The following is a 26,617-nucleotide window of genomic DNA, read 5'->3' as shown; positions in this document are numbered from 1 at the left end:
ATGGAGGTCCCTTCCAAACTAAATTATGCCATGATTTCACACAAAACAAAAATAACCAGTGTAGTGGTGCACAAAAGCACATGTTCAAGAAAAGCGCATACAAAATTTATATCACTAGTAGCTGTCATCACTAGCTGCAACAAGAATTCTCTGTGTTACAGACTGAATTTTCAGTGTTGTAGTTTTTCACTTGTGCTTAGGGACCGTCAATGAACAAGTGTCTAAAGCAGTTTCTGACACTGCTGCCCTGACACTGTCTTCATCAGTAGAAAGCTTCCAGTTTCTACATAGCTGAGTGTGGACATTGGGAGTCCTGCTTCAGCCTGTGTTGGCGTTTGCCCCAGACCACTACATGCAGTTTTACATGCGGCTTTTGACCAAAACTGCACCATTGGTTCCTTGTGTGAGATTTCATATGGAAACACTATCTGACATTGCTGAATTCCATTTTCTTTCTTCAAGTCCCAGAATTTGCCCATGCCTTCCTCCTATTACAACCTCTTGCTGTCCTAAATTAGCTTTTCTTTCTCCCATTCCCGGTAAAGTGTGGCCAGTCTTTGGACTTCCAATTCTACTGCCAACACCATATGTGGCTGAGTGCCAGAAGTAGCAAAGAACTGTGAAAGCAGGGAACTCTGAGACAAATATCAGATATAGATGAGAACAGTGACTTCCTGACACTGCAAAACTCCACTACATTATGGAACTGTGCTCTAATCAGACCTTGGTCTCACCCAGCAGTCCATGTTGAATCCATGGTGCCAGTGGTGTGATGCAACAGCGTTAGATGAGCTGCACAGTACCTCAAAAGCTATATTGTGTTTACTATTTCTTTGATATCACATCAAAACTGATCAGATAATTAGCTCTAAAGCAGATTAGACTATGTTCTCTGGCAGTTCAGGAAAATAAGCAAAGAAACTTATTTTTCTCTCTTCTCAAAAATCTCTATTCCCTACTTTTTCAGTAGGGAAAGCTGTCTGCTCTGCTGTCAGTTCACCAAGCATTCTCCAAACCCTAACAAGCAAAAGGAGTCCAAATGAAAGGATAAGACAAAGTCTGGTTTTAACTAAAAACATATGTAATTTAGGTATTTTGGGGCCTCAGCACTAATTGCTTAATCTTGTCATTCTTTTCAGTTGTGTTAAATAATTTCCAAATATAGATATAAAAAGGTAGCAAAAGGAATTTAATTAATTAATTGGGTCTGTTAGTCACAGTACTCTAATAATAATGTAAAATGCAAATACTGTATCTTTAGGAACTTTGCAGGGAATTTTGCTTCTTTGATGTCATAATATAGAAGCATATGTCAGCATTTGCCTTCTGCAAGCACTCAAACTGGTTTTGATTCTTACAGGGTGGATCTTGCAGGGTCTGTTTATTCCTAACTTTCACAGTTTGTGAAGAGGACAGGGCTTGAACTTGCCAGTATACAGGAACTCTGATTTTCCTCTTTGTTTGTTTGTTTGTTTGTTCTATTGTGAGAGGAGGATGGATTGATGGTGTGGATAGAAGAGGTTTGAACAATGAATTGACTTTGAAGTGCACATTTCAGGATATCCACTGTTTAGATGCCAGAAACTTGGATGTGTAGAACACTTTTCAGATGCTGATTGCATTACACTACTTGGCTCTGGCACACATATTTTTACAAGGGAAGTATGGACATTAAGGGATATAGAGTTTCTTTATTACTATCAAAAGTAGTGTGGCCCACTACACCATAGCAGAGGCATTTTCAGGTGATAAAACCCTCTAAAGATACTATAGCTATGCTGAGACTTAGAGTTATCCTTTTATAATTGACATGTAGCTGACCACTGTGAGTGATTAGAGCAAGCATTAAAGAAATTAACAAGGGGATTATAGCATCCTTGCTTGTTTTGAGGGTTCATTTTGTTCTGAAAAAGGATCTAATTTTGAAACAATTAGTGGAGAAAATGCATCTTCTGTGAGAAAAGATCCTTAAGAATTCAGTTACATACATAACTACTGACCAGTAAAAATCAGGTATTTTCTTAAAGGAAGAAGTTGAAAATTTCTATCATTACAGTCAGTGGTGGTAAGTCCTCATACTTTTAGTGGAAAATTATTCCTTCTTACTGGTGGTATTTATTTTTTTAAGACATTTATCTCTTGGCAAGTTCAGTGTTACCAATCTCTGTGCCTCTGTTGGAGGATTATTGCTCTATATTTGTGTTAAATGGAGCTACACCTTTTTCCCTTCTACTTATCCTTGCGTTTTTGTTTTGTTTTGTTTTAATGCTGTCAAGCTGCTGATGTAATTAAGGTTTGGAAAGAAGAGAGGGTGTGGGTGCCTGAAAATGTTAAAGACAGGTTAATTCTAAACATGGCTTTGCATGTTGACATTTCCCAGTTAACAATCAGCTTCATAGTGGATTTCTCTTGAATCTTTGCCATGATATACTGCCAGCAGATGGGAGTGGTGAAAAATACTGGGAAGACCAGTGACTGCTAAAATAACACATAATAGTGGTGCTGTCATCACCTGTTGCCACAACATAGAATTCAACAAAAAATGCATGCAGCAGAAGACCTTAGAATATTTGACATCATTGTGTATACAGGTCACACTCAAGAAAATAATTTATATTTTTTATTCTATCCACAGATACTTGATAATTGATCATTGTGTTTTAGCTGACTTGACACCAAGAATCTGGTTTATTCTAGTACACCTATAGAACTTCTCTGAAATGTTTAGAAAATGCTTCCATTCTAATAAGCAGGGAGTTCACTCCTGAGTATCTTAATATTTAAAGCAGTTGTTTCAGGCCTCATTTTGTATTTGGGATGAATTTTGTATTTTTATCCTATAGTAAGTGTTCTTAACATTCATGGGACATTGGAGAAGAAAAACATAGATGCATCTAGTTTTTGATCTCTTTGCAGAACTACATGTATCACAGTACTACTTTGCTTGGATCCGTAAAGTTTGAGTATATTCTTCTAAAGACATCTTTTGGAATTTGATCCTGTCTCCATTATAGAAAAAAAAAAAGAAAAGAAAAAGATAAAGTTACAACTTCAGTGGAAATTTTGGACAGCAGTAAATCAAAGATCAGGTTTGAGGGTATTTTTGCACTCCAAAAATATTCCATTTGGAGTTCCCTGTGTAAAGTATGAGGAAATTTCTGGGCACTGCCTACAAATGAGTACAAATTTCTTAATGAAAACCCAAACTTAAAACTGGCAACATGTCAACTAACTTTTGAAAGTAGGGTGTTCTTTTGTCAATGTGTAATGTTACAACTACTGAAACAGACAAAAACCACAAAAAAATGTAGTTCAAAATCTCAGGAATATTCAAACACTGGGTGAATATCTAAACTTTTGGAGCCTTAATGTTTGCTTATGTAAAAAAATATTATTTTAGGTGTATAAAAGATTAAGAAGTTCTGTTGTGAAAATACTTTTAGTAGTCTAAATTATAGCAGTTGAAATGGGAGAAAGCATTGTCTTAAATTTGCTTTTAAGTAGTATTCATTGTTAAACAGTAAAAAGAGTCTGTTTTAAGAAAATTTTTCACTCACTATCTCAAATGGACCTAGAACATTTGTACATTAGTTTACCTATACTTTTGGCTTATAAATCTTTACAGTATGTAGGGGACTAAAGGTATTTGAGGTTTTCATAAAAATTTTATATAGCCTTATCAGCCATAGAGTTGTCAGTTCACACCAAATGATAAAAGTCATGGAGTGTTCAGTTTATATTGCAGCAACTAGTGGAGAGTTTGGAAAAATCTTTTCAACTGTCTTGATGGGACCCAAAACCTTTTCATAAGTCATTCAAATACAGATTAGCAAAGAGTGCTAGAAGGACAGTTTACAAAACTAAAATGAACACATTTTGGTATATTAAGGTGCAGCAATTCTTCAAACCTACATATCATTAAAACTAATTTCAAAATTTTTCCCCTTTTTTGTGGTCAGTTTTCTCATTTTCCAGGCAATGGACAATCAATACTGAGCTTTCCCCTGATGAAATGTTAGCTATTATTTTTGCCAAATTTCATGTATTTTCATATAAAATCACTGATTTGATACATATGTTTATAGTCTGTGCTTTACAGCATATATACTTTATTTTGGAGTGTATTTTGCCTAAATATTATTCATAGATCTTGAACAAAAGGAAGTTTTCAAACAGGAATTACTTCTCCTTGATATTTCTGAAACATTTCTTCCCATAAAAGAAAGAAATTGAAGCCATTGAAATTTAGTGAAGAAAACGAGTGAGAGCTCACCTAGGATATCTGGGCACATTGTGACTGCATGGTTTCCCCCAGAGTAAGACCCTTCACAATACGTTTTTTGCACTTCTGCTTATTTGTAGTGTTGTTCACTTCAGCAGCCATTCCAAAGCTGACTGGTCTAAGAGTCCCAAACAGTAGTTGTTCCATGTCCTGCATGCATATTTTAAACAAAATTTTTATGGGTTTTTAAATTCTTTAGATATTTTTACCCAGAAGAATTACTTATTTTTATTGATTCAGAAGAAGAATGAGTTTTTATTCTACATTATGTAAGTACTTTGTAATGGTAATATTTTAGGACCATTCTTATTCGTGCAATTAGGTTTTCTTTAGGCAATCTGTTTCTTTGACAGTTTTTGGAATTCCAGGAGTGTCCCAGTCAAGAGTGATGTACTTTCAGTGCAACATGGACTAGTACATGGAAAATTCCCTTATTTATATTGCACATTCGGCATAACTGTGCATATTTTGTAATGGTAATATTTTAGGACCATTCTTATTCGTGCAATTAGGTTTTCTTTAGGCAATCTGTTTCTTTGACAGTTTTTGGAATTCCAGGAGTGTCCCAGTCAAGAGTGATGTATTTTCAGTGCAACATGTACTAGTACATGGAAAATTTCCTTATTATATGCACATTCGGCATAACTCTATTTGCTTTCTTCACCTGAACTGAAAGTGGTACTCTCATTTCATTATTCATACATCTGTGTACTTTGATATGTCTTTATATTAATGGTAAAAAGCATGAAAAAAATCCACATCTTGTTAATAACTGTTCCATTATTCTCAACTTTAGGAATTATCAGACAAAAGTAAGCAAGTTTAATTGTTTTTTAAGTCCTCTAATTTTATTTAATCATGCATGTTTCTCCTTTAGTTACATATGACTTGTTAATAACTGTTCCATTATTCTCAACTTTAGGAATTATCAGACAAAAGTAAGCAAGTTTAATTGTTTTTTTAAGTCCTCTAATTTTATTTATTCATGCATGTTTCTCCTTTAGTTACATGTGGAAATAGATTTGACTCCTGGTTTAAATAAAATCTTTTAAATGAGAGAGGAAAGATGCATGCCTTTGTAATAAATGATGAAAAAATCTGTCAGCTGTACACTGGGTCAAGCACTATGTACAGTACATGTACGCTGTGTACTAGAAAAGAACATTGTGAAAGTAACGTTGAGGTGCAACAGTAATCCCTCAAGCTTTGTGGTCCTGGGGAGAAAGTTACTTCTGTATACTGCTCAAAGTAGAATCTTTTGTTGAAGAATAAGTCTTCCAGCCATGCCTGCTAGCTAATGTATGTTCATGGAGGTAGCACATTTGGTTGTTTATGTATCTCACCACAAATTCCTTGGAAGGTGTGCTAACTTCTTTGGAGATGTGATTAACTAAAACTTTCCTAGGGAAGTATGAGAGGTTGGAATTTTGAAAAAAAATATGAAGGTTTTTATAAATTGTTTTTACATACAGAGAAAGATAAAAAGGGATAGTTTAGACAACAGAATCAAATTTTGAAACCCTTCTACTTTGTATATGTCTTTTCTATATTTTTCTTTTGTTAGCTAATCCTTCATGAAAGGACCTAACTCAAAACCCAGGTAATTTGAAGAAGTCCATCTCAGTGCGTTAATATAATGACATGTGTGATCAAGTACCAATAATTGAGTAATTCAGCATACACTCCAGCTGCTGTGTTAAACAGCTTTTTTTATTCCAGAAGGGCCTTAGTTTGATGATACTAGCTTTCAGTACCCCCTGACTACAAGGCTGTATAATAGTGTGTTCTTTTTTTTTAGTGTGTTTTTTTTTTTTTAAAAAAAAAAAAAAAACAACAACAAAACAATAAAAAAGTATTTTAAAATCTCAAGTATATTCAGAGAGCTAAAATCCTGTGCTGCTGAAATCTCAGGCTTTCACATTTTGCCAGATGGATTGTTACAGTTACAACACATTTTTAGGAGTGTCAAAGTATTCTCAAGCCATGTATGATTATTGATACAAGACTTGTATGAATGATGGAATAGACCAACAAAGAACAAAGTACATTAACTGCTTATTGATCCTGCAGCCACAACAGAACTTTCAAAATCCTACTGGATATTGGTGTGCATTCTGTGCAAAGTAGAGGTAAAAAATAAAAGGGGGGCAGGTCTGTGACTTCCTTTACAGTGAGTGCCACAGCTCCTGCAGGAGCAGCTTTGTGTCCGCCAAAGAGGCACGTGCTTGGTTTTCCATTCTCTATAGGATCCCTTGTTGTGTGAAATTTATTCACTGCAATGTTGAGTAGTACACAGAGAACCGTAAATAGCTGATCTAAGCTCAGCATCAATTCCATTTTGACACTCCAAACACTGAGCAATTTGTAGCTTTTGCAGATAAATCCAAAATAATAATGCTTCAGGTAGTATTTCTATAGTGAGTCCAAATATTTTTTCAAAGATCTCTTTTTTCAAAGATCTCATATTTTTAATTTGTATTTTGTTGAAACTCTTGTAATGGTTGAGTCCTTAAGGACAGGTCAGAAGGCTTATAGACTGTTGAATGTGTGACAAAGAGGCCATAAAGAATCTGGTCAGATGTAGCTAATTAAAGGTAAATGAAGGACAGCTGCTTTTTATGTTGCCAGCACATCTTTGATCTGCCTTACCCCTCAGACCTCTGTGGGCAAGGTAGTTAAATACAAACTAGGAGGCCTATTTTAAAGACATTAAAACCCTCCAGGGCAATCGAGTGACAGTCCAAGCAGCCATAAGCTGTTTGCTTTATTCATTAGAGAACTTTAAATGTGTCAAGAAATAAAATTATGTCCATGCTCTTAGATCAGCATTAGCAATGAAGATTACAACAGCTCTGGGACATATGAATGGGCAAACTTCTTATGAAAACAAGTTTACTGAGAAGCATTTTACTATAGCAGCAAAGAAAATATCAGTTACACACTTTTGTTGCAGGAATATTGATTCAATATGCATTGAAATATCTGAAGCTGTAGTGACACAAACATCATGTAACCCAGGGCTGACCTCAGTGGTCCCTTCAGTTATGGTTTAAAAAACTTCCATTTCAGACACACATGAAGGAAAGAATATGTCATATCTGAGTGACATAATAGGCTGTAATACTTGCTGAAAAATTTATGAAGAATTTGCACAATATATAGCCTTACACTTGTGTCTAGAGATTCAGATACTGAAGTTTGTAAACTGCAAGTGTTTATTTTATAACGCAAAGTTTTAATGCTATTCTAGTAACAGAAAGACTAACTAAAGAAAAAGATCAGTTAGCAATATAAACACTCTTAAGTGCTGGTCATTTTGGAAAAAGTGACTTTGCACAGAAGTATTTGTGAATCCAACTCTGTATTTTTAGAAAAGTGTTTGATATCTTAATGTTTTTTACTATTTTAAAATTAGAATTTAAATTATAGTTAAAATGAATAAAATTCCTGTGACATTCTAAATGGTAAATTCTGGTGACCCATGCTATATTGCCTCAATAAAATTTAAGAACTTGAAGAAAATATTTGCTTTTTGTAAATGTTGTATGCTGTGTTTTGCTCCATTATATTTTGTGCCAGTACCTAAATGTCACCTTGTTTGACGGCATAATCAAACCCTCCGTGCTATTTAGCCTCACTGGAACAGCTTTGGTGTTTAAAATAAGGTAAATGTGTGAAAAGTCTAGAATTCTAAAACTGTGTTTTTGACTATATGTCATAATGTAAATTTTGTGGGTGTTACCATACAAAGAACATTTCTATGTAGCATTTTGCCTCAGAAAGGCTCTGTGTGAGTAGTGCAATTAGAACTGCATCCCTGTGAAAGTAGTACATGCTATTGGAGTCTGGAAGAACATTTCCTCCAAAGACATGTAGCTCTAGTAGAAGATTCTTTGTTATGAGCCACTGATTTTTGCTGGTTGATTTGACAATTACTTCTAGACTTATTATAAATATATTTAACTATGCATAATTTAAAATTAACTTGGTCCTCCAAATTGACATAGATTTCTCTAATGGCACATATGTACTTATCAGACAAGCTATGGGCATGAGGTTAATCAAGTTGGTAAGTCTGTGAAACAAGGACTTAATTTTTCATATTAAAGTGTGCCGCAAATAAAAAATGAAATTAAACTAGAAGATGGCCTTTGTTTTTACTCAGTACTTAGAAAACATAAATGAGCATTAAACAGTTTAAGTGAAGCGTGTTAAGAGATTCATAGAACTGTATTCTAGGCAGGAGTAGGTATAAAGGTGTGATTATTGCTGGCAGCATGAACATAATTTTCTGATTTGATTGATTGTGCCTTGAATGTTGTAGAAATCAAACAATGAATAAATTTGTGCTAAATTTAGGGCAGTTTACATACATGCTTTGAACATTAAAGCTAGATATTTTTTACCCCATAGACAAGAAATACATTGATAAAATATTGCAGAATTCTGCTAAATGTAAATTAGGTAGACATTTGCTCATCATGGTTTTGATGAGCATATTTACAACTATCCCGCTCATATTGAATCAACATGTCTCAGCTTCACTGAAAAAAATGTCTATACTAGAGTAGAACTACTGTGAAAGGGAATTACAATTGCTTGATAGGACCATTTGTCAGCAATCTAAGCATCCAATAAAAATAAGACCGAAAAAAAAGGAACTAAAATATAAGAATAATCTCAGGGAGCTTTATTTTTTTTTCATTTTTCCAATGAAGTCCCTGAGGCAAGGCAAATACTTTCTCAATATGTTACTTATAGTGATGAATGTTGAATTTCAGATATTGTTTTATCATTACTATAATAATCTCTCAGTACTTGTATACACAGGTATTATATCAAGGTGGAATTTGCCTTTCCAAAGATACAAAGCTTTGTGCATATGTGCCCAGGTCTAGATCACAACTTAGGTTTGAGTATCTTTTATTCAGAGCAAGACTATTTAATAAGATGTGTACCATTTTCTGTCTTTATTCACTTAATTACTCTAACCCAATTTTCAAGCTCAGCAAAAATAATAGACTACAATTACATTTGTTTTATATTTGCAATAGAACTGAGCAGTTTCCCATCTGGTAATAATGTTCTCTTTAGCTGGGCAGGCAGCAGTGAAACGCAGCAGATACTAGCTAAGAATTGTGAGCACCAAAGATGAGCAGTTTGAACTTTCTGACGTGAGCACTGAGCAGCAGCACGTTTCTAGCTATGTCTGTGTATTGGGACTTAGAGGCTGAAGGGGGTTATGGCTGAGCAACACCTGGTCCAGACAAAATGCTGCCTGAAACACTCATTTCCAGCTCCTGTCTTCTGTACAACTAGGATGTGATTCTCCTGCCTTTGCGGAATCTTTACTTGAAACCTTGAAGATTAAAATGTTTGTTTGCTACACCATATAACCAAGGCCCCATTATTATTTGAACACAAGCTGAATTGCTTTCATGGAGAGAGCTGCGAGAACACTGACCTCTTTCAGAACAAATAATGTCAACCAAACAACAAAAATGAAGTCCAGAGTGGTTTGGTTTTATTTTATTGAAAATCAGGTAATCCCTGTTCTCAACCCTGCTTTTGAGGACAGCAATTCCAGATAGCAGTGCTGCACTGACTGGTTGCATCTGTTAAGGAACACTGTTACCTAACAAGAAGCTGAGCATGACCCACCTCCTCCTGTAGACATGCAAAAGACTTCTTCTAAAATGTGACAGTAAACCAACAACTCCTCCTGGAATCCTCCTGTGATCAGCCAACACATTTTTAAACACAGGCATCCTTGTCTACGCCAAGGGGAAAATCATATTCGACAACTTGTTTAATTAACATGTTTTCTAGTGTATTTTCTCCGTGTAAACTAGGTCTCTGAGGAAGAATTACTCATGAATACAGCACTGCCATTATGGAGTACTTTTTGTAGTAACTTTCCATTTCTCCACATTTTCTAAGGAAAGCACTGATTTGGTTCCTTACCAACGTTTGTGAGGAGCTCCAGGGTAGCATTAGTTAATCCCATAACACATCACTAAATAGAATCCTGGGCAAGAGTTAAAATCAGTGTCACTTTCTTAAGTAAAGGCTAACAGGTAGATCTTTCTCAGCACAGTCTGTACATGCTCTTGTACAGTTTTCCTTGGAGCCTAGTTGACATGTACTACAACTGAGAAGGGCACAGTGCATTACTTTTTCCCTAGGAAAGCAATGAGCTTTGGCTCCCCAGTGAACCTAACATTTTGTGGACTTTTCTGAGGAAGGTGTACCCTTACAGAACAGGTAAAAGCTTTATGTGTCTGTGAAGATTAAGTCAGATAGCCAGCTGATAGAAACTAATTCACCTGGGCAGAATTTACCACAGGGATGCTTTTTTCCAGGCATTGATGGTTTATGAAATAGTGCTGTTACAACCAGGAAGAGTGTCCATGCTCCATCCCATCAAATGGAGTCTTTTAGCCAAGAGAAAAGCATATTTAAGAGGAATTTGTCCTTGTTTTGATTGGGATACAAAGATCAACACGAGATTCTTTCTGTCAAACTTGTATTCTCAGAAGGAAATGTATAGTACACATAAAATATTTATGATCATTTTGTACATTGTAACTATATCTATGTAAAAGCCAAAATAAATATCAACTGTTCCAGCTATACAATATACAGTGCCTGATGTGTTTATTGCCACATTTTCTCTGACCAGTCTCCTGTCTGTTGTGTTTCTCCAGTGACTGTGTTATTCCAGGGAAATGAGTAACACAAGGGGAGGAGGGTGCATAATGGTTTCTACACTGTAGGGGGTTGTCTGAACTAACACATGGATCCTGCTCTACATCTCTTGAATCTGTGTTCGTGTATGATGCAGAAAACACATAGAGGGTGAGCTGCTCAGGGTTTTTTTGAAAGAAATCAGTGTCCATCACAGGCACTTCACACTTTTCGGTTCATCACTTTCAGGATCAATGAAATGCTGGAAATAAAAATATAAGTCCTCTCCTAAAGCATTCCAAGGCCCAAATGGTTTGGTTTTATCTGTGTTATTTTGCAAGAACTGTTAGCTAGATTTCATTATTTTTCTGCCTATGCAGTGAATAGATGAAGTATGGAAACCCTTGCGGATACAAGGAGAGCTATAAGCCTGTGCTGCTGAAATCTCAAGCTTTCACATCTTGCCAGATGGATTGCTACAACACATTTTAAACAGTGTCAAAATATTCTCAAGCCATGTGTGATTATTGATACAAGATTTGTGTGAATGATGGAATAGAGCAACAAAGAACAAAGGAGCTCAAAATAGCCACCAGTAACCAAAATGTTTGCATTGAAGAGATGTATGTGAAATTGCCAGTTTGAAATTTTAAGTGTGAATCTTGTAGAGGGAAATGTAATGTAATCCATAATGGGAAACAATTTAAAGACAGAAGATATTAGCTGGGAAAAGGAAAATTATTTACTGAGCAGGGTCATTTTGGAGGTCAGCATTTTCTGTCATTTTATTCCCTCCATGGGCTCAGTTACTGAGCAGAATGTTTTACATAATAGGATTCTGGACTCCCTTCTTGGTTGTTGATATTCCACTTGTGTATGCTCAGAGCATGTCAATGATGACAGCTGGTTATTTCTTCAACACCCAGATTTTGATTATGTCTTGTTTTATGGTCAGTATTTGGTTTTCACAGGGAATGTTTTCCCACCCAGAAGACAACAAATGTTGGACTGACCCAGTAATTGTTCTTTCCTATATTTCCTTTGGGCTCTTGTTCAGCTAGTTGGATCAGAGTTGTATTAAACATAATTAGGCCATCATATATCACTCTGGGTTAGTTTGCATGTGACTTCACCAAGGAGACCCAATGGGACTATTAGAGTACTTTTTGGACAATGTATCTGTAACTATTTTAACTACTTTATCATGGAAATAAAGTTTGTAAACAGTAGTCTTTACAGAGTGACAAGTTAAGATATATTGCATTCTAATAGAGATGTTTAGTAAATTAGATTTTCATAGTGCTAATTGAATTTGCCACAAAGCTGATGAACATTAGCTAAAGAAAGGGCAATATATTTTATTTTATTGAGCACATCTCAGAGTGCTTGTAATTTAGTAGGGCCACCACACTTTCTGGGCAGGCTATCAAGTAGGATGTTGTAATGATTTGCATGACTACTATAGTAGATGGAAAAATGTAGCTTTTGATTGTAGCTGTTCCATTAGTGTCCTGCACAGTGTGCAGTCCTTTGGTGCTCTTCAGAGAGCTGTGTCATAATCCCTGCATCTTTTGAAGAATTTGGTCTGGTGAAATCAAGTAACTATACATCGTTTAAAACCTGGTGTGTAATTATATGATGAGACAAAGGAAAGACTGAGAAAGGCAGATAACCAATAGAATCCTGAACTTATCAAAACAGATCTCTTGCCAAGGACCTTGGAATTCATCTGATTCAGTTGCTGGAAAAATGCCTGAATTAAAAATTATCCTACAAGGACCAAGAAAATAGAGCCAAATTCTGGCACTCTACAGTTTTCTCCCAAAATGGTCATTAATGCTGCAAAAACAGAATAGGGTGAACAACCCTTGGCCCCATGCTTGGCCCCCTACTGTAGGCTCTATCTGCCAAAATTAGATGGAATAGAAGATCAAAAATGGGGACAGGGGGAGAAGGTTGGAAAAAGAGAGCTTAGAAAAGGAGGGTAGTTGGAAAGGGAAAAACTCATAGGCTATGCCCCCTGCCAGCACTGAAATACTCAGTTGCAGCTCCACTCACAAAGCACCTGTTGGCAGCTGTTGGAGCAGTTTATAGATTTTGGGACAGTTCCCTTATGTGAAATGTGATATATGATCTTATTTCAGTAAAATAGAACAATTCTTGGACAATAATTACAGTAATAAATATGCCTGCAAAGAAATAATGATGACAGCTTTTGCTTTCATTGAAGAAATTGCATTCTTTTTTATGAATCTCATTACTACTATTATTAATATTCTTTGGCTGATATCATCTATGTTGTCTTCCTTTTATCCAAAATTGAAAAAAACCCAATGCTGCATACAGCAGTGAAAGGAAAATACAGCAAAACAATGATCATAAATATTAACCTGATGCTGTCCTTCAAACAAAGTGGCAGGAAGCTATGGGTCAGAGGGTGTGTGGAAAATTTTATGGTTTTCAATCTTTATGCATTAGAGTGTAATGATAGAAAATAATGAAAATTGTTTCTGTTAAATTAGAACTCACAGCGAGTATTTTATGTTAGGAACTCAATTTAAACATTTTAACATCTTCACAAATTTTAATGTAAATTCCTGTTAAATACATTTAATGAAGAATTTTGGCATTACAATTTACACCCTCCTTCAGTTACTACCTCCAAAAGTTACTTGTGTTCATGTGCAAAAACTTCTGCTGTTCTTTCTTGTTGTATAAATAGTTTATTATTCTTTAGGATAAATATGTAACAGTTATCAATAATATATGTCTTCAATATGTAATGTGTATTGAGCAGAAATTATTTTTTTTTAAATATAAATATTTAATATAGGTTGAGCTAAAAACTTTATTGTATTTATTGGCTGTACCTCCATTGACTATAATGAGAAGCCACTCTCTGCTAATGCTCTAGTTCAATTTAAAAGGCTTTCCTAGTGGGTATCTGTTTTACTCAGAAGGTTTGCATAAAGTTGAAATAGAAAGTAGATAATATTTTGAAATTTAATGCTCTCTCTTAAGCCACATCCCAAATTTTCCTGTTCTACCTGAAACACTTAACTTATTAGTTCTAAAATAACCAAAATATGAAACTTTAAGCCTTCCTTAGATTATATTCAATAGTGAAAAGAGGCTCAGGTTTCTGTTACTGATTACATACTGCAATGTGTGCCGCTCAGGCCGAGCCTGGTTCCTGCATGAAGCTCACCAAGAGCTTTCCTCCATCAAGTCTGTCAAAGAATAGGGCCAAAATGAAAATTCCATTAGTTCCATAGTTTTTGTGTGCAGTATTTCAAAATGTGATTTTCTCCTTGAGTAGATTTCAATACTTTTCTTAGAAAATGAGTTACCTAGCATGTAACAAACTGTGTTAGAGACTGTTAACTTTAGTAACACCTAAGCTCAGATGTGGTGTTAAAGGGAAAGGACAGGATGTGGAACTTAAGCCAGTGACATCTGAAATAGGAGAGCATCTAGTGGAACATTAACATGTGCTTAGTTTCAGTGGGAATGTATGTTATACCTAAAGAAAGGAATTTGCAGATATTTTAACTTGAAGAAGAATGCTTTCCTGAATCAAGACTTTTGGAAATTTAGCTCTGACTCATCAAAAGACACATTTTTTATTATGAAAACATTGTAATTATTTTTACAATAATCATAAATAAAGTAAATAAATGCATTCAAAATTGTAATAAGTATAGTCTTCATAACCTGTTTCTTCATGATGTAGCACTGAATTTATTACATTAGGTAAAAAGTGGTCATTTAAGGTTGATAATAACCGGGGCACGGAAATTTCAAAGACCTTGTAATCATTATCTAGGAATATATGCATGTATTTTCTTGGCATTTCAAAGTCCTGTAAGATTTGTGTAGTAGTTTTTATCATGTCTGCAGATGGACAAATTTCTAAAATACACTTTTACAGCGGTCCTGATAAATACATCTTTTTACAGCTTGTTTGCTCTTTGGAATGAGGCTGCTATGCCAAATAGGAAAGGAGAGTAGGCAAATCTAGAAATTTAACTAGAAAGTTCTCCCTGGGTTATGTATGGACTTTTCATCAGGTGTCAGGTGTGCAGAAAAAATAATAGAGCCAACTTTGAAGGTGGTGTTGACAGGTGAATTTGGGACCTTCCAGATCTGTCTTACCTTGGCATTGGCCCCTTGAGACCCACACTCAAAGGGGAAAAGCCAGGACCACACATCAGCATCAGCACAGGGCACAGTAGGACAAAGAGTCAGTGAGGCTGCAGCTCAGATGCTCAGGAATCAGCTGTCATGTTAATATCTAATGCATCTGAGCCACCAGTGCAGTCCTGCAGTGTCCTTAGGAATTAGTCTTGCATGACAAAGAAGCAAGTACCAACCTGAACTCCCTTCCTTTGCTACTCTCAACAAGACTTATTGTATTTATTTATGATGCAAGTCAAATGTTCCCACTGTTCTTAAGTTAGAAAATTGAGCAAAAACTAAGATGAAATTGATTGTGTAGGTAAAGTCCTCACTTAACCCACTCCAATGAACAACTAGCTCTGTTCACTGTTGAAAAGCCCAATGGTTTATTCACACTGCAGAAGCCATGTTTAATATATGAGGCATAAAAGTACTGTGTCATCAATGATATGTGTAGGTTTTTACTTTGCCTTTCAAATTTCAAAAACTGTTGGAGTCAATGAAAATTAAATTACTATTTGTACAAATGTTTATTAGGCCTTTTTTTGTTATTCTTTTACAGGTCTTGTAGAAATTTGCCTGATGCATCCCCTTGATGTAGTGAAAACAAGGTAAGATCATGCTTGAACAGGTTTTGTTGACACTGGAAGATATTCAAATTACAAGCTGTCAAAAAATAAAATCCTAGAACTTCTCCCAGTAAGGTAACTTGTGCCTCTAATGACATTTATATTTGCTTACCTGTATTTACATCATTTGACAGATGGAATTTGAGTAGCATGGCACATTTCTGATTAGAGGTCATCTAAAGGTGTTAAATCTGCTTATGACATGTATTTTTACTCTTGTAACACAATGCTATGACATGAAGATGGCTAAAGTTAAATTCACTTATTATATGTAATATCTGCTGTAATGCTTTTATATGTATTTGGGAAATACCATATTGCCTCCAAAATAATTTTCATGGATTTTCAGTAAAAGTTATAAGAGAAGATGTTCCCTGTTGTCTTTGTAAGCTAAATAACTTAATGATTTCATATTTTTAAAATCTTTTTATCTCTCTTTGTTTTTTCCTGAATACTTGTTCTTATGTGAATATAAATGATTAAATGACCTTGAAAATTTGCTCAAGTTAATTTGTTTTTTTCTGAATGATGGTTACTGAAATGGAAAAAAAAGAATAGCTGTGTTTCTAGTTTCTGCAATACCCTTTTATTTTCTATGCATTTTAGTTTTTACATAAATGCACAAGTTAGTGTTACTGTACATGAAAAACAAACCAGAATGGAGAAGCATACTAGTGGAATGAGAAATCTATTCATGTCATATGTGTTACCCAGTGCCAATAATTACCATATATACTGTTACTGGAGCTCTATCTAGGTCACAGACATGTAGGTAGAAAAGCTTCACTAGGAGACTAAACAGCCCCAAATAAATTATGAGGACAGCTGTGGTCTCTGGAATATTCTTGAAGTTGTCAATTATGACTTCATATTCCAGTTTCAGTTAGCCAACATGTGAGTTTTTTTTGGATGCATTTTTGACTTCTATTTAAATCACATTTTGTGATTTGCCTGAGACCTTGAGATGAATATTTTTCTGCGGGTTGCATTTTGCAGAAGGAAGTAATCTGTCTGTGGTCATTGCCCAAGGAGACAGTTATTCAGGCTCCAGCTGCATCAAATGCTGCTGAGGTTCTGTAGGTCTTCCTCAAGGCTTGGAGGTTGCTCAGGCAATCCTTCCACATCCCTTCATGACGCGGATGTGCTGATTCATGTAGAGACAAGGCACCTGCTGCTTCTCAGGGTCCTCTCTGCCCCTCCAAGTACCACTGAAACAATGCCATTAAAACAAGACTTTAATGAGATTGAAATTAAAGACTCAGAAGCAACAGGGTACAAGCAAAACAAATACAAGACCAAATTTAAAAGAAAAAATCTGTCAAGTGGTCCACAAAGGATGTGCTTTAGTGACTTCATTTTGGCAGTTTGTGCTTTAACTCACCTCTAGCTTTCAAGCTTTGGTTTTGCTTCTCCCCAGTTTTCAGTTTGTACTGAACTAGAAGTTGTGTTCTTTTGTAGTAAGAATGTAAATCATTCATAATTTAGTGTAAGCCACATATCATGTGTCAGAAAATGCAATAATTGCACATCTGTGCTGGCAGTCAGCAAATATACTTTCAGTTTTCTGATAGTAACCACACAGTGGACTCTCAGAAAACAAGGACAGATTTCCCCATGTCTCCTTGAGATTTTACTGAGTTTTACACACTTTTCATAGCGAAAAGGCTTTTCAGATCTGAGATCCTAAAATATAAAGAATTAAAGAGTGTGTGAGGATGTTTGTCAAGCTGTAACAATCCTTAAAATACAACAAAAAGTAAAAATTAGGAAACCCTTAAATTTTAAATATAAGCCCATAAACAGTGGAATTTTTAGAAGAAAGAAAGAAGTAGGAAGAAAGGAAAGAACAGTAGCTGTGCAGAAGAAATCAGATTATCGATCAAAGTAAAATTGAGAGACTGAATCAAATAAAAAATCCATTAAACAAATTTCTTCATTTGAAGAAATGTCCATTGAGTTAACTCTTCCACTGCAGCTCTTTACAAAGTGGGCAGCACCAAGTGATAGTTTTTGTAGTTTGTTGATGCAGATGTATTCAGTGATATTGCACAGATTTTGCAGTAACATTTCTGCAGATGTCAGCAGATGGTTGTAGTTCAAAATACTTACAGTTTGAAAGCAAATGACAAAACCAAGAATAGAATATCCTTTGATCTCATCCATGATTTTGTTCTACGTTCCTAACATCATGCTTCTTCCTTTTATTTTGTAATGGTCCCAATTTACTATAGCAGATTAATTCTTTGATGGCCTTGAAAGTTCAAATGAAACATTGGTTTTAATTCTGAACTTTGGACATAGAATGTTTTCTAATAGTTTTTTATTTATTTTATTCCTTTCTTGCAGTGCTTCTAAGTAATGTTGTGTGCTTAATCTTTCTCAACATGGTATTGATAATCCACCATTTTTGAATCACTCCCAGCTATTACAGTTTTGGTGATTGGTGTAGGGTTTTCTTCCTATTGGTTAGGTGAAGGGATGTATGAGAGCACCATTTGTTCCTTAATTTTTATGGTATTTTGAGTTTCCTACCTTTTTCTCTAGAAGTGTGTTTGGTTAATAGAGTCCTGTGGCCTTTTCAGATTTTTGTAATCTCATTGATCTAAGTTACTGTTCTGAAGGAGTTTAGGGAAGATGTCAGAGGCTCACATCTACTGGACTGGTGGCTTAGTGCTTCATTGATATTTTGTGTATGTGCATGTTTTTAATAAAAACTTGGAGAAAATAAAGTTTCTGTCAAAGATTATTTTGAAACCCTGGAAAATGGTTTGGCTCTTTTATGACATTTTGCAATATCTTTTCTGTGTTTAGCAATTTTCTATTATTCTGCAGTAACAATGCTAAATTTGTTTATCTGCTCACATCAAGGGAGGAACAGTATATAAGTACATGCTTATAAACCATAGAGAATCCAAATGCTTAATGAAGTGTTTTTTTCCTAAGTGTACATCTGAAAATAATTTTATTTTTTTCTTTGCTAGAGCACCAAAGATCACTGCTCTAAGAAATTCCTGATAGCTGGATAGATTAAGATAACTATGATCCATTGTTTTAGCTGTATGAATCCCACTTATTCTTTGAAATGAAGCTCTCTTCTCATTTTCAAGATATATTGGAATAGTTTCTATTGAGATATTAAAAAAAAGATGTGCTGATTTTTTTTTATAGGACAGTTTCTAATCGCTATTTTATATATCGGTTACCATTATGATTAAGCTATTTAATAAAGTAAGCCATTAAATAAAGTAATGAACCTGTGTTCTTGTCCTCCTAAATACAGAGTCTGATAAGTTTTTTGTGCATCCATGTATGAGAAGTGACAGCAGCTGCAAGAGTTTTTCGGTACAGATTCAGTCAAGACATAGAAGGTCTATTTTTTAATTAAGAGCTCTAGATTAAATTTATTTCTAGAAACTGAGGGAGAAGAAAAGTGTCTTATCTTAGGATAAAGAATTGGGTTTGCTTACTTTGTACCTTTTTTGTGTCTGAAGCATAATGCAGGCTGTAATGTTGTTTTCATCCATGAGTCTTTCAAAGGATGACAAAATGACATACTAGGTTATGATATATAGGACAAGACATTGCTATATATATTACTTTAAATTTAAAAATAGTAAAGTGCTTTTCCAGGTAGAGTTTATATGTTTTGACTCAATCAAATATACAAAATTCAGAACTTAATTACGTTTTTTTGTTGGATAATCAGTATTTATGCAGAAGCTCACAGGTGTGTAGATGGTGAGAGAAAGGAAAAATTACAGGTAGCTCTATAAAGCCAAGGGAAGGTTAATAGTATCTGAGGAATCAGTCAAGCAAGCCTGGCTGGTAACTGGAGGATCTTGCTGTGTCTCTCTGACAGTTCCAGGTTATGGTCTGAGGTAATCTGAATTCTCAGGAAAAAAAAAATCACCTACTGTTTATTTTTTTCATTTCCCTAATACTGGGTTGCTGGCATAAAAATTGTGTTTTCAAGAGCTCCATAACTTTGAATTAAATGCACTAACATAGAATTTTCCTTGCTATTACATTTTAACACCTCAAAAAATGCATGCAACCAATGGTCATACTGGAAAATGAGAAATACAAGTAGAAATAAAATTTTAGCTAATATTTCTCTAGGTTTATTACTTGATTCCCTTTATATGTGCTTTTTCTTTGATTATCACCAGTATTTTTACAGCTGAAGTTTAGTGACTCCACTGTTCTTCAAAAAAAATTTCAAAATTTCCTTTACAAGTATTCATACAGTGAAACACATGTTTGTGTGAAAATAGTAATTTTGGATGTAATTTGGTATTATGTAGTTAGCAAATGGAAACCTACTGAGTAATTTTTTTAACAGTTACCTGCAAAATTTAATAGAAAACACAAATGAAGAAATTTATGACTATGTGTTTTCAAATAATAGATTAAAAATAACAACACATCATCAAAAACTTTCAAATGCATAACATGTGAAAAGAAAATGTGTCTGAAATGCCTGTGAACAGGGAAAATGTTATGGAATTGGTTGAATCGTTTACTTCTCTATTCCATTTTAGGTGTGATTTGCCATCACTATACCTTTTGAGACAAATATCTGAAAGAGAGATGGTTTCTCTCACATCACAGTAATACCGAATTGTCCATCCAAATCTGTGTTGACTTCAGTGGAGACAGATGAGTTCATACCACTGGAGTTTTTTTACTTCCTCACAATGTATTCAAAGAGAGGTGAATGTTATGCCCAATACCATATAGAAGACTTGGAGAAAGTCTACTTTATTATTTTATTAGTAGAATCATCAGGGTAACCTTTGTCCTAACATTTTAAACACATAATCAGTAGGCAGTTTTTTAGTACTTCTCTAGTTAACTCAAATAATCACAGTTCCATTTGATTTTTTTCTCTGTACTGAAACAGTCTTTTATTTTTTGATGTAGTTGTGCCTTCACAATGCAGTCTCACATTGGGATGAGAATGAAATTTCAAAATCAATGCATAAAGGAGACCCAGGGGAATTTATTTTGAAAGAATTTACTTTGAATTATTAGGAGAATAAATCATTAGGTATAGCTTGTTTTCTTGATTAACCTATTACACATCCCTGGTTTTTTTTTTATTAAAGCTGTTTCTCACCTTTGGCAGGAAGGCTGCAGTCCATATTGCTCTACTGTAATACCTCTTCACATAGTTCAACTTCAGATCAGAATCTTCATATGGACTGCCTTTTGGTCTCATGTGTGACCCTGAATATCAGCATTTAAAATATGAGGCAAATAATTCACCTTAGAAACTGCGGAGGAAATTTTTGTGCTGTCGATGGAGATTTTAAATTTTGCTACTCTTTCTGAAAAATTCTAAACCAACATCATTAATCTGAAGGCCAAAATCAAAAAAAATAATTTGGGATGCAAATAAAGGTTTGGAATCTGCATTACAGACCCATTTCTAGTTAGCAACTGTTCTGCTGATTTGTGTGCATGTTTATCCATTCTGTTCTTTTGTTCCAATTCTGTCATTTTGGTCTTATTAAAAAAGTTCAGCTTACTACATGTGTTTCCGATCTCATTCCATCTGTTATTTTGCAAGAGCTACTTCCTTTATATCATTAATTCCTCTTTGATTTTTGGTCTTTTTTGTTTGAATGGGCAGAGGTGGAGCTTGTTTCTGAAAAACATTGGTTAAGGAAGAGTTCATTGTCCTTATGCAATGTTACCATTTCCAAGGGACCATAGTTCACTTGGTTTGCATCAGGCCATGTTAAGTTCATGGTGCTTGATGCGAACTGCTCTAGTTAGATTCGTAACAGTTTTAAAGCAGAAAATAGTCTTCCTGTCCTGGGAAAATTATCAGGATACCAAAATATTCTGTATTGGAATGAACAGTTGAACTCTCAGAAGACCTAGAAAAACAATGAGTTATGGCCAATGAAACTTCGTGCAATTAATTTTGGATTTTGGAAGTTTTCACTTCCTTGTTTCCCTCTCTTTCTTTTCAATGCCTTTTAAGTAATTTTGAACTAAAAAAACAGAAGATTTTGTTTGAAAATGTAGAGAACAACATCCATTGTCATCTAAAAGAAGTGTATAAAAATATATTGAAACTGATAGTTTCTTGAGAAATAGGGGTGTTTTTTTTTCATTTTGAAGGAAAAGAAGCAAGTAAAAATAATCTCTGACCAACTCAGCTTAATGTCTTTATTTCATCCAAATGTCAAGGCTTTTCTCTGGGATTAGATTTCCTTCAATTATCAGTGGTCTTTGGCACAATTTTTCACAGGGTTTTTGTGCATATTCCAGTTTATACTCTGGTTTTATCACTTGGATTTCAGCACTGAAATACTTTGGATATTTATGTACAGATCCAATTTTTTCATAATGAGGACTTTACAGTTTATAGTAATTTGGATGTGGATGTGATCCAGTGCTCTGCAATTTCCCTTCTTATTCCTTCTATGTACAATCTGTTAGGAATTAATAAGGGCACATGGGCTAATAATTCCTGCTAGATATACTATTGAAATTTAAATCCTTCCCTTAATTAAAGAACAGCATTGATGTACACTGTTAAACAGATGCTCTGATTTGCAGTGCTGGTCAAAGTGATTTCTGTTCCTATGTGCTTTTTTTTAATATATTATTCATAGGTGTACCACATGTATATTTTATAAAGAGTATCATGATCTTTGTAGATAAAAGGAGCTGTGTAAGTGTGGCTTCATCATCTCCTCCTGTGATACTGTGTTATTTGTGATCAAATACCATAACTGCTTGATGGTAGCCCAATTTCAAATCAGTGTAGATTTTTGGAAGATCTATAACCTATATTCTTTTATTGATTTTGAAAAAATTCTATCCCTTCTTTGATAGAAACTAAATTTCTACATCATCAAATCGGACTGCTACAGGTCCTCAAGCTTTTCTATAATTTTGATTATACATTCTGCCATCTACTCTTGAGTTTTTTTAGTGAATAGGTAGTGCTTTTAGACTGAAATACCCTAAAATCATAATTTCCATTTGACAGCATGGCATGCTTTCAGTTATGTGTTACCTGTGCCATTTCACTGGATTTACCAAAACTTCCCTCAGTTTCTTCAGTCACTTGTGAGCTGTAATAACCTAGAATTTCTAATACCCACAAAATAAACCATGTCCACCTTCAGCTCAAGATAGAACAATAATCTCCATTTACCTATTAAAGAATTCTTTCCTTGTCTGTGAGGTTTTTAGGGGGTGGGGTTTAATAATATGAAATAAAGACAACTCCAGGTGCCTAAATAGTTCCTTACATACTTCAGGAGTGAACCCGAAGGAAGTGAAATGGCTCTGCATGCAGGGAGCAAGTGGTGAGACCATCACAGGGGAATTGAGAGAGGCAGTAGTAGATGGGATAAGTTTTTCAGACAAGGAAACAAGTGGACAGTCTACCAGAGAGAGCAAAAGAAAAAGAATGCCAGGGCAAGAAGGGATGTGTGATGGATTTCTTGTATAATTTCTTGTCAGAGAGATACGGAAGGAATGTTTTGGGTTTCTAGAAGGCTGGTGGACCAAAGCAGACTTGGAGGGGCCTTGGTTCTCTTCAAGATGCAATTTTGCATCTTGAATATTATAAAATATAAAATATTTAATTTTGTTTAGATTTTTGGCTTGGTGCATCTTCCCATTAGAGTGTGGTGCCAGTGATGCCAAGGTCACAGTTTTGATCCCCATATGGGCCATTCACTTAAGAGTAGGACTTGATGATTCCTGGATCCCTTCCAAATCAGACAATTCTATGGTTCTGTGAGAAGGTCTTTTACATTTCTCAAGCACAGCTCTGTCTAGGTGAACCCTTAGAGATGCTTTCTTGAGCAGCTGATTTGGGGAGTAACTGGTAATCATGCTAGAAGACATATTGAATATTATCCATCTTGCTAGTGACAATCCTTTTGACTATGGACTTTTGCAAGATACATTCAGTCATTTGTTCTCTTAACAATTTTTTGCTTGTTACTTAATTTTCTCTTCTGTTTGGACAATGAGCTAGAACCATTTCAGATCTCTTTAGTGTATATTTTTTCATTCTAATGACATAGCACCATATTATTTCTGTGTTTGGATTTTCAGTGCTTACAAAGTTCATATAAATATTACTTGCAACTACTTGGGCAGAACTTGTAAAATGACAAGACCTTGAGGTTTCTCTCCTATAATCTGCATTTATGTATTTACATGCTTTAAAGAAATAAATGTACACAGACATATTTAACTGTGCTGGTACAGCATCTTCCTTGGTAGAGGAAGTGAAGTTTCTTTATATTTAAATTCTCTAGCACTGGAAAAACCTGCAGTTGATTAGTTGTGTCTGCATGACGCAGTTGCAAAAAAGTGCTGTGGACTGTGTTTTGTGATTTCACAAGATGTACATTCTACGCTTGCAGTTTAAATCCAAGAAAGCTCTGGAATTTTTTTCTTCCATTTGTTATTATCTTCATTTTAGGAAAATGCTTCCTTTTGTAATATGAGGCTACAAATAAACCTATTTTAGATAGAACAGGAAAATGTGATGAAAAAGCTGTAAAACTCTTACCATGAGGAAGCATACTATCACTTACAGTTATGAGAGAATAATTATTTTGTCATTACACTGCCCAATGGGGAGAGGGAAAAAAGCAAGAGAACCTAGGACTAAGTACCTTCTAAAATATACTCATTGTAGTGTTGTCTGTTTCTCTAGTTAGAAATAACTGAAGAAGTTAAAGATAGTATAGATAAACTTAGAATTTTTTTACTATCTCAAGATATCTACAGAGAAACAGGATATTTACAAGAATCAGAATCCAAGACTAAATTTTCATTACAAAAAAATTCAAATTCAGTTTGATACATTTTGAATCTGTGGATCATCTGACAGATCTGGAAAAATACAGCCATGTTTGTACAGAAAACACCCTGTAGTATTATAGTGTGTTATATTGTATTAAATACAATAGATGTGCTTAATTATTTTGTTTAGATTGCCTCATGCTATTGTATTGCTGTCTAAAAAGGAATCACTGTAACTTACAGTAATGTAACTTTTTTGAGTTACGGAAATTGCCTCAGTGCTCCGTACACACTTAACAGGGAGAAAGAAATAGTGTTAGAAGTCTTGGTGCTCAGTGCAATGCGAACTTTCTTGTACATCACTTATAAATCTGATTTATTTCTTTTGGACATGGGACATCTATTCAACTATTCATCTGCTATTTCTTGGCAATGGGGAATGGTACCAGGACTGCTAGCATTTTATCCAGAGCTGTACTCTTTTGACCACTGCTGTAGAACCAGCACTTAAAACCACAGCCCGTTCCCAAATGAGGTGTTACAGCCTGTGTCTGTCATATTCTGCCACTGCTGTACTAGTGCTCAGAAATCTCCATCCCAGTGCTGAGTTCAGCTTCCTCTCCCTCTCACTTTCCCTCGCCCTCACCCTCTCCTCTCTCCTTGCCTCTGCCTGTTGCTTGGTCCCAAACCATACCTTTTGTCCAGTCTATTTTAAATTGTGCCCAGTGACCAGTCCCCTCTAATTTCCTTGGAATGCCCCTGCATAGCCTACTGCTTCTCACAGCCAGTAGGTATATTCCAATGTTCCAGTATTTCCATTACATAGTTTTATCCCTAACAACTACCTACGCACCCTTTATTGTATATTGTTCCCCTTTCCCTTTGTTTATTCCCTTTAGACAGAGTAGGTTCATGTCATGCCCCCTTTTCTTTTTTCCCAAGCTTAAATTAGTGTGAGATAATCAGAGAAGCCCTTTAAATAATCTTTTTCTCCCTATTAATACTGTATTTAAAATATAATCAGTCAAAAGAAATCATGAGGGATAGAGTGGAATGAGAGCAAGAGTGGAAAGGAGAAAATGAAGGACTAGGAGGTGAGAAAGTACATGGGATTCTATTTACAAGAAAAATACATGCTGAAAATAAGTATTTAAGATGGGAATTGGGGAGTGAGAATGAACAGATGTTAGCAAAGTTACTTTGTCTGGAGACAAAGAAATGGGATAGTTAAAAAATGTGTGTATTTTAAAGTAAGATTTTAAATAAGGATTAAGCAGCTGGGAAAGGTTACTTAGACTACGAGTTGGAGACATCGATGGTGTACATAAGATTTTTTAAAAACAATCTAACAAAGCAGCTGGGTGAGTTATTAACAGATGTTAATGATTTGTCAGTGGTATAAAACATTAAGATCACATTCAGGGGTAGACCATAGTCATGTCTGATTTCTCCATGGACAAAACTTTTGCATTAGACCACTGTCATGCCTGATTTCTAACCATGGATGGAACATGCCTAAAATAATTCAAGCAAGGAGAAAAATAAAGAAAGAAAAAGAAAAGAAAGAGAAAGAAGAGGAAAGAAAGAAAGAAAACTGCCTGTGTTTATTTTACTAGTATTTGTTCATCTACTGCAATGACTGGGAGATAGTTCAAGTATGGAAAATCGGTGTTTAATGACTTCATTTACAACAAACAGAAAGTAAATTTTCTCCTCTTTACATTTCTTTTTTTTCTTACTTGTACTTGAGCTAGCTTTTCAAAGCTATGGATACAAGAGAACAAAACTGTATGTGTTGGAAGCTCAATGTAACTGTAGCAATGCCAATAATTCTTTCAGAGTAGTTGGCCCTTAATGCTGTATTTAAGTATGTCCCGAAAATAACTGCATTAGGCCAGTAAGTGCCAAGTAAATCTATAAATAAATAAAAAGAGAGATAATATCTTTATGAACTGTGCTTTCTGTATGTTTTTTATGAACAGATGCATCAGTGTGTATTCTAGGTCTAGAGGGGGTTTTGAGAAACAAGAGTATTCATGTTGAGTGGGAT

General features: G+C 35.0%; 1 protein-coding gene across 4 annotated transcripts in view; it reads left to right on the top strand.

Annotated features, from left to right (window-relative positions):
- Positions 1-26,617, top strand: part of SLC25A21 (solute carrier family 25 member 21) — a 236,654-nt gene that overhangs the window by 119,972 nt on the left and 90,065 nt on the right. For all 4 annotated transcript variants that reach the window (XM_039705102.1, XM_039705101.1, XM_039705100.1 and 1 more), the window contains exon 2: positions 15,711-15,759. In XM_039705102.1, coding sequence (XP_039561036.1) covers positions 15,711-15,759 — 49 coding nt within the window. The remainder of the gene's footprint in view (positions 1-15,710; positions 15,760-26,617) is intronic.

This window comes from Passer montanus, unplaced genomic scaffold, assembly GCF_014805655.1.
Source record: "Passer montanus isolate IOZ18808 unplaced genomic scaffold, ASM1480565v1 scaffold18, whole genome shotgun sequence".
NCBI lineage: Eukaryota > Metazoa > Chordata > Aves > Passeriformes > Passeridae > Passer > Passer montanus.
This window is presented reverse-complemented; position numbering and strand designations above follow the sequence as displayed.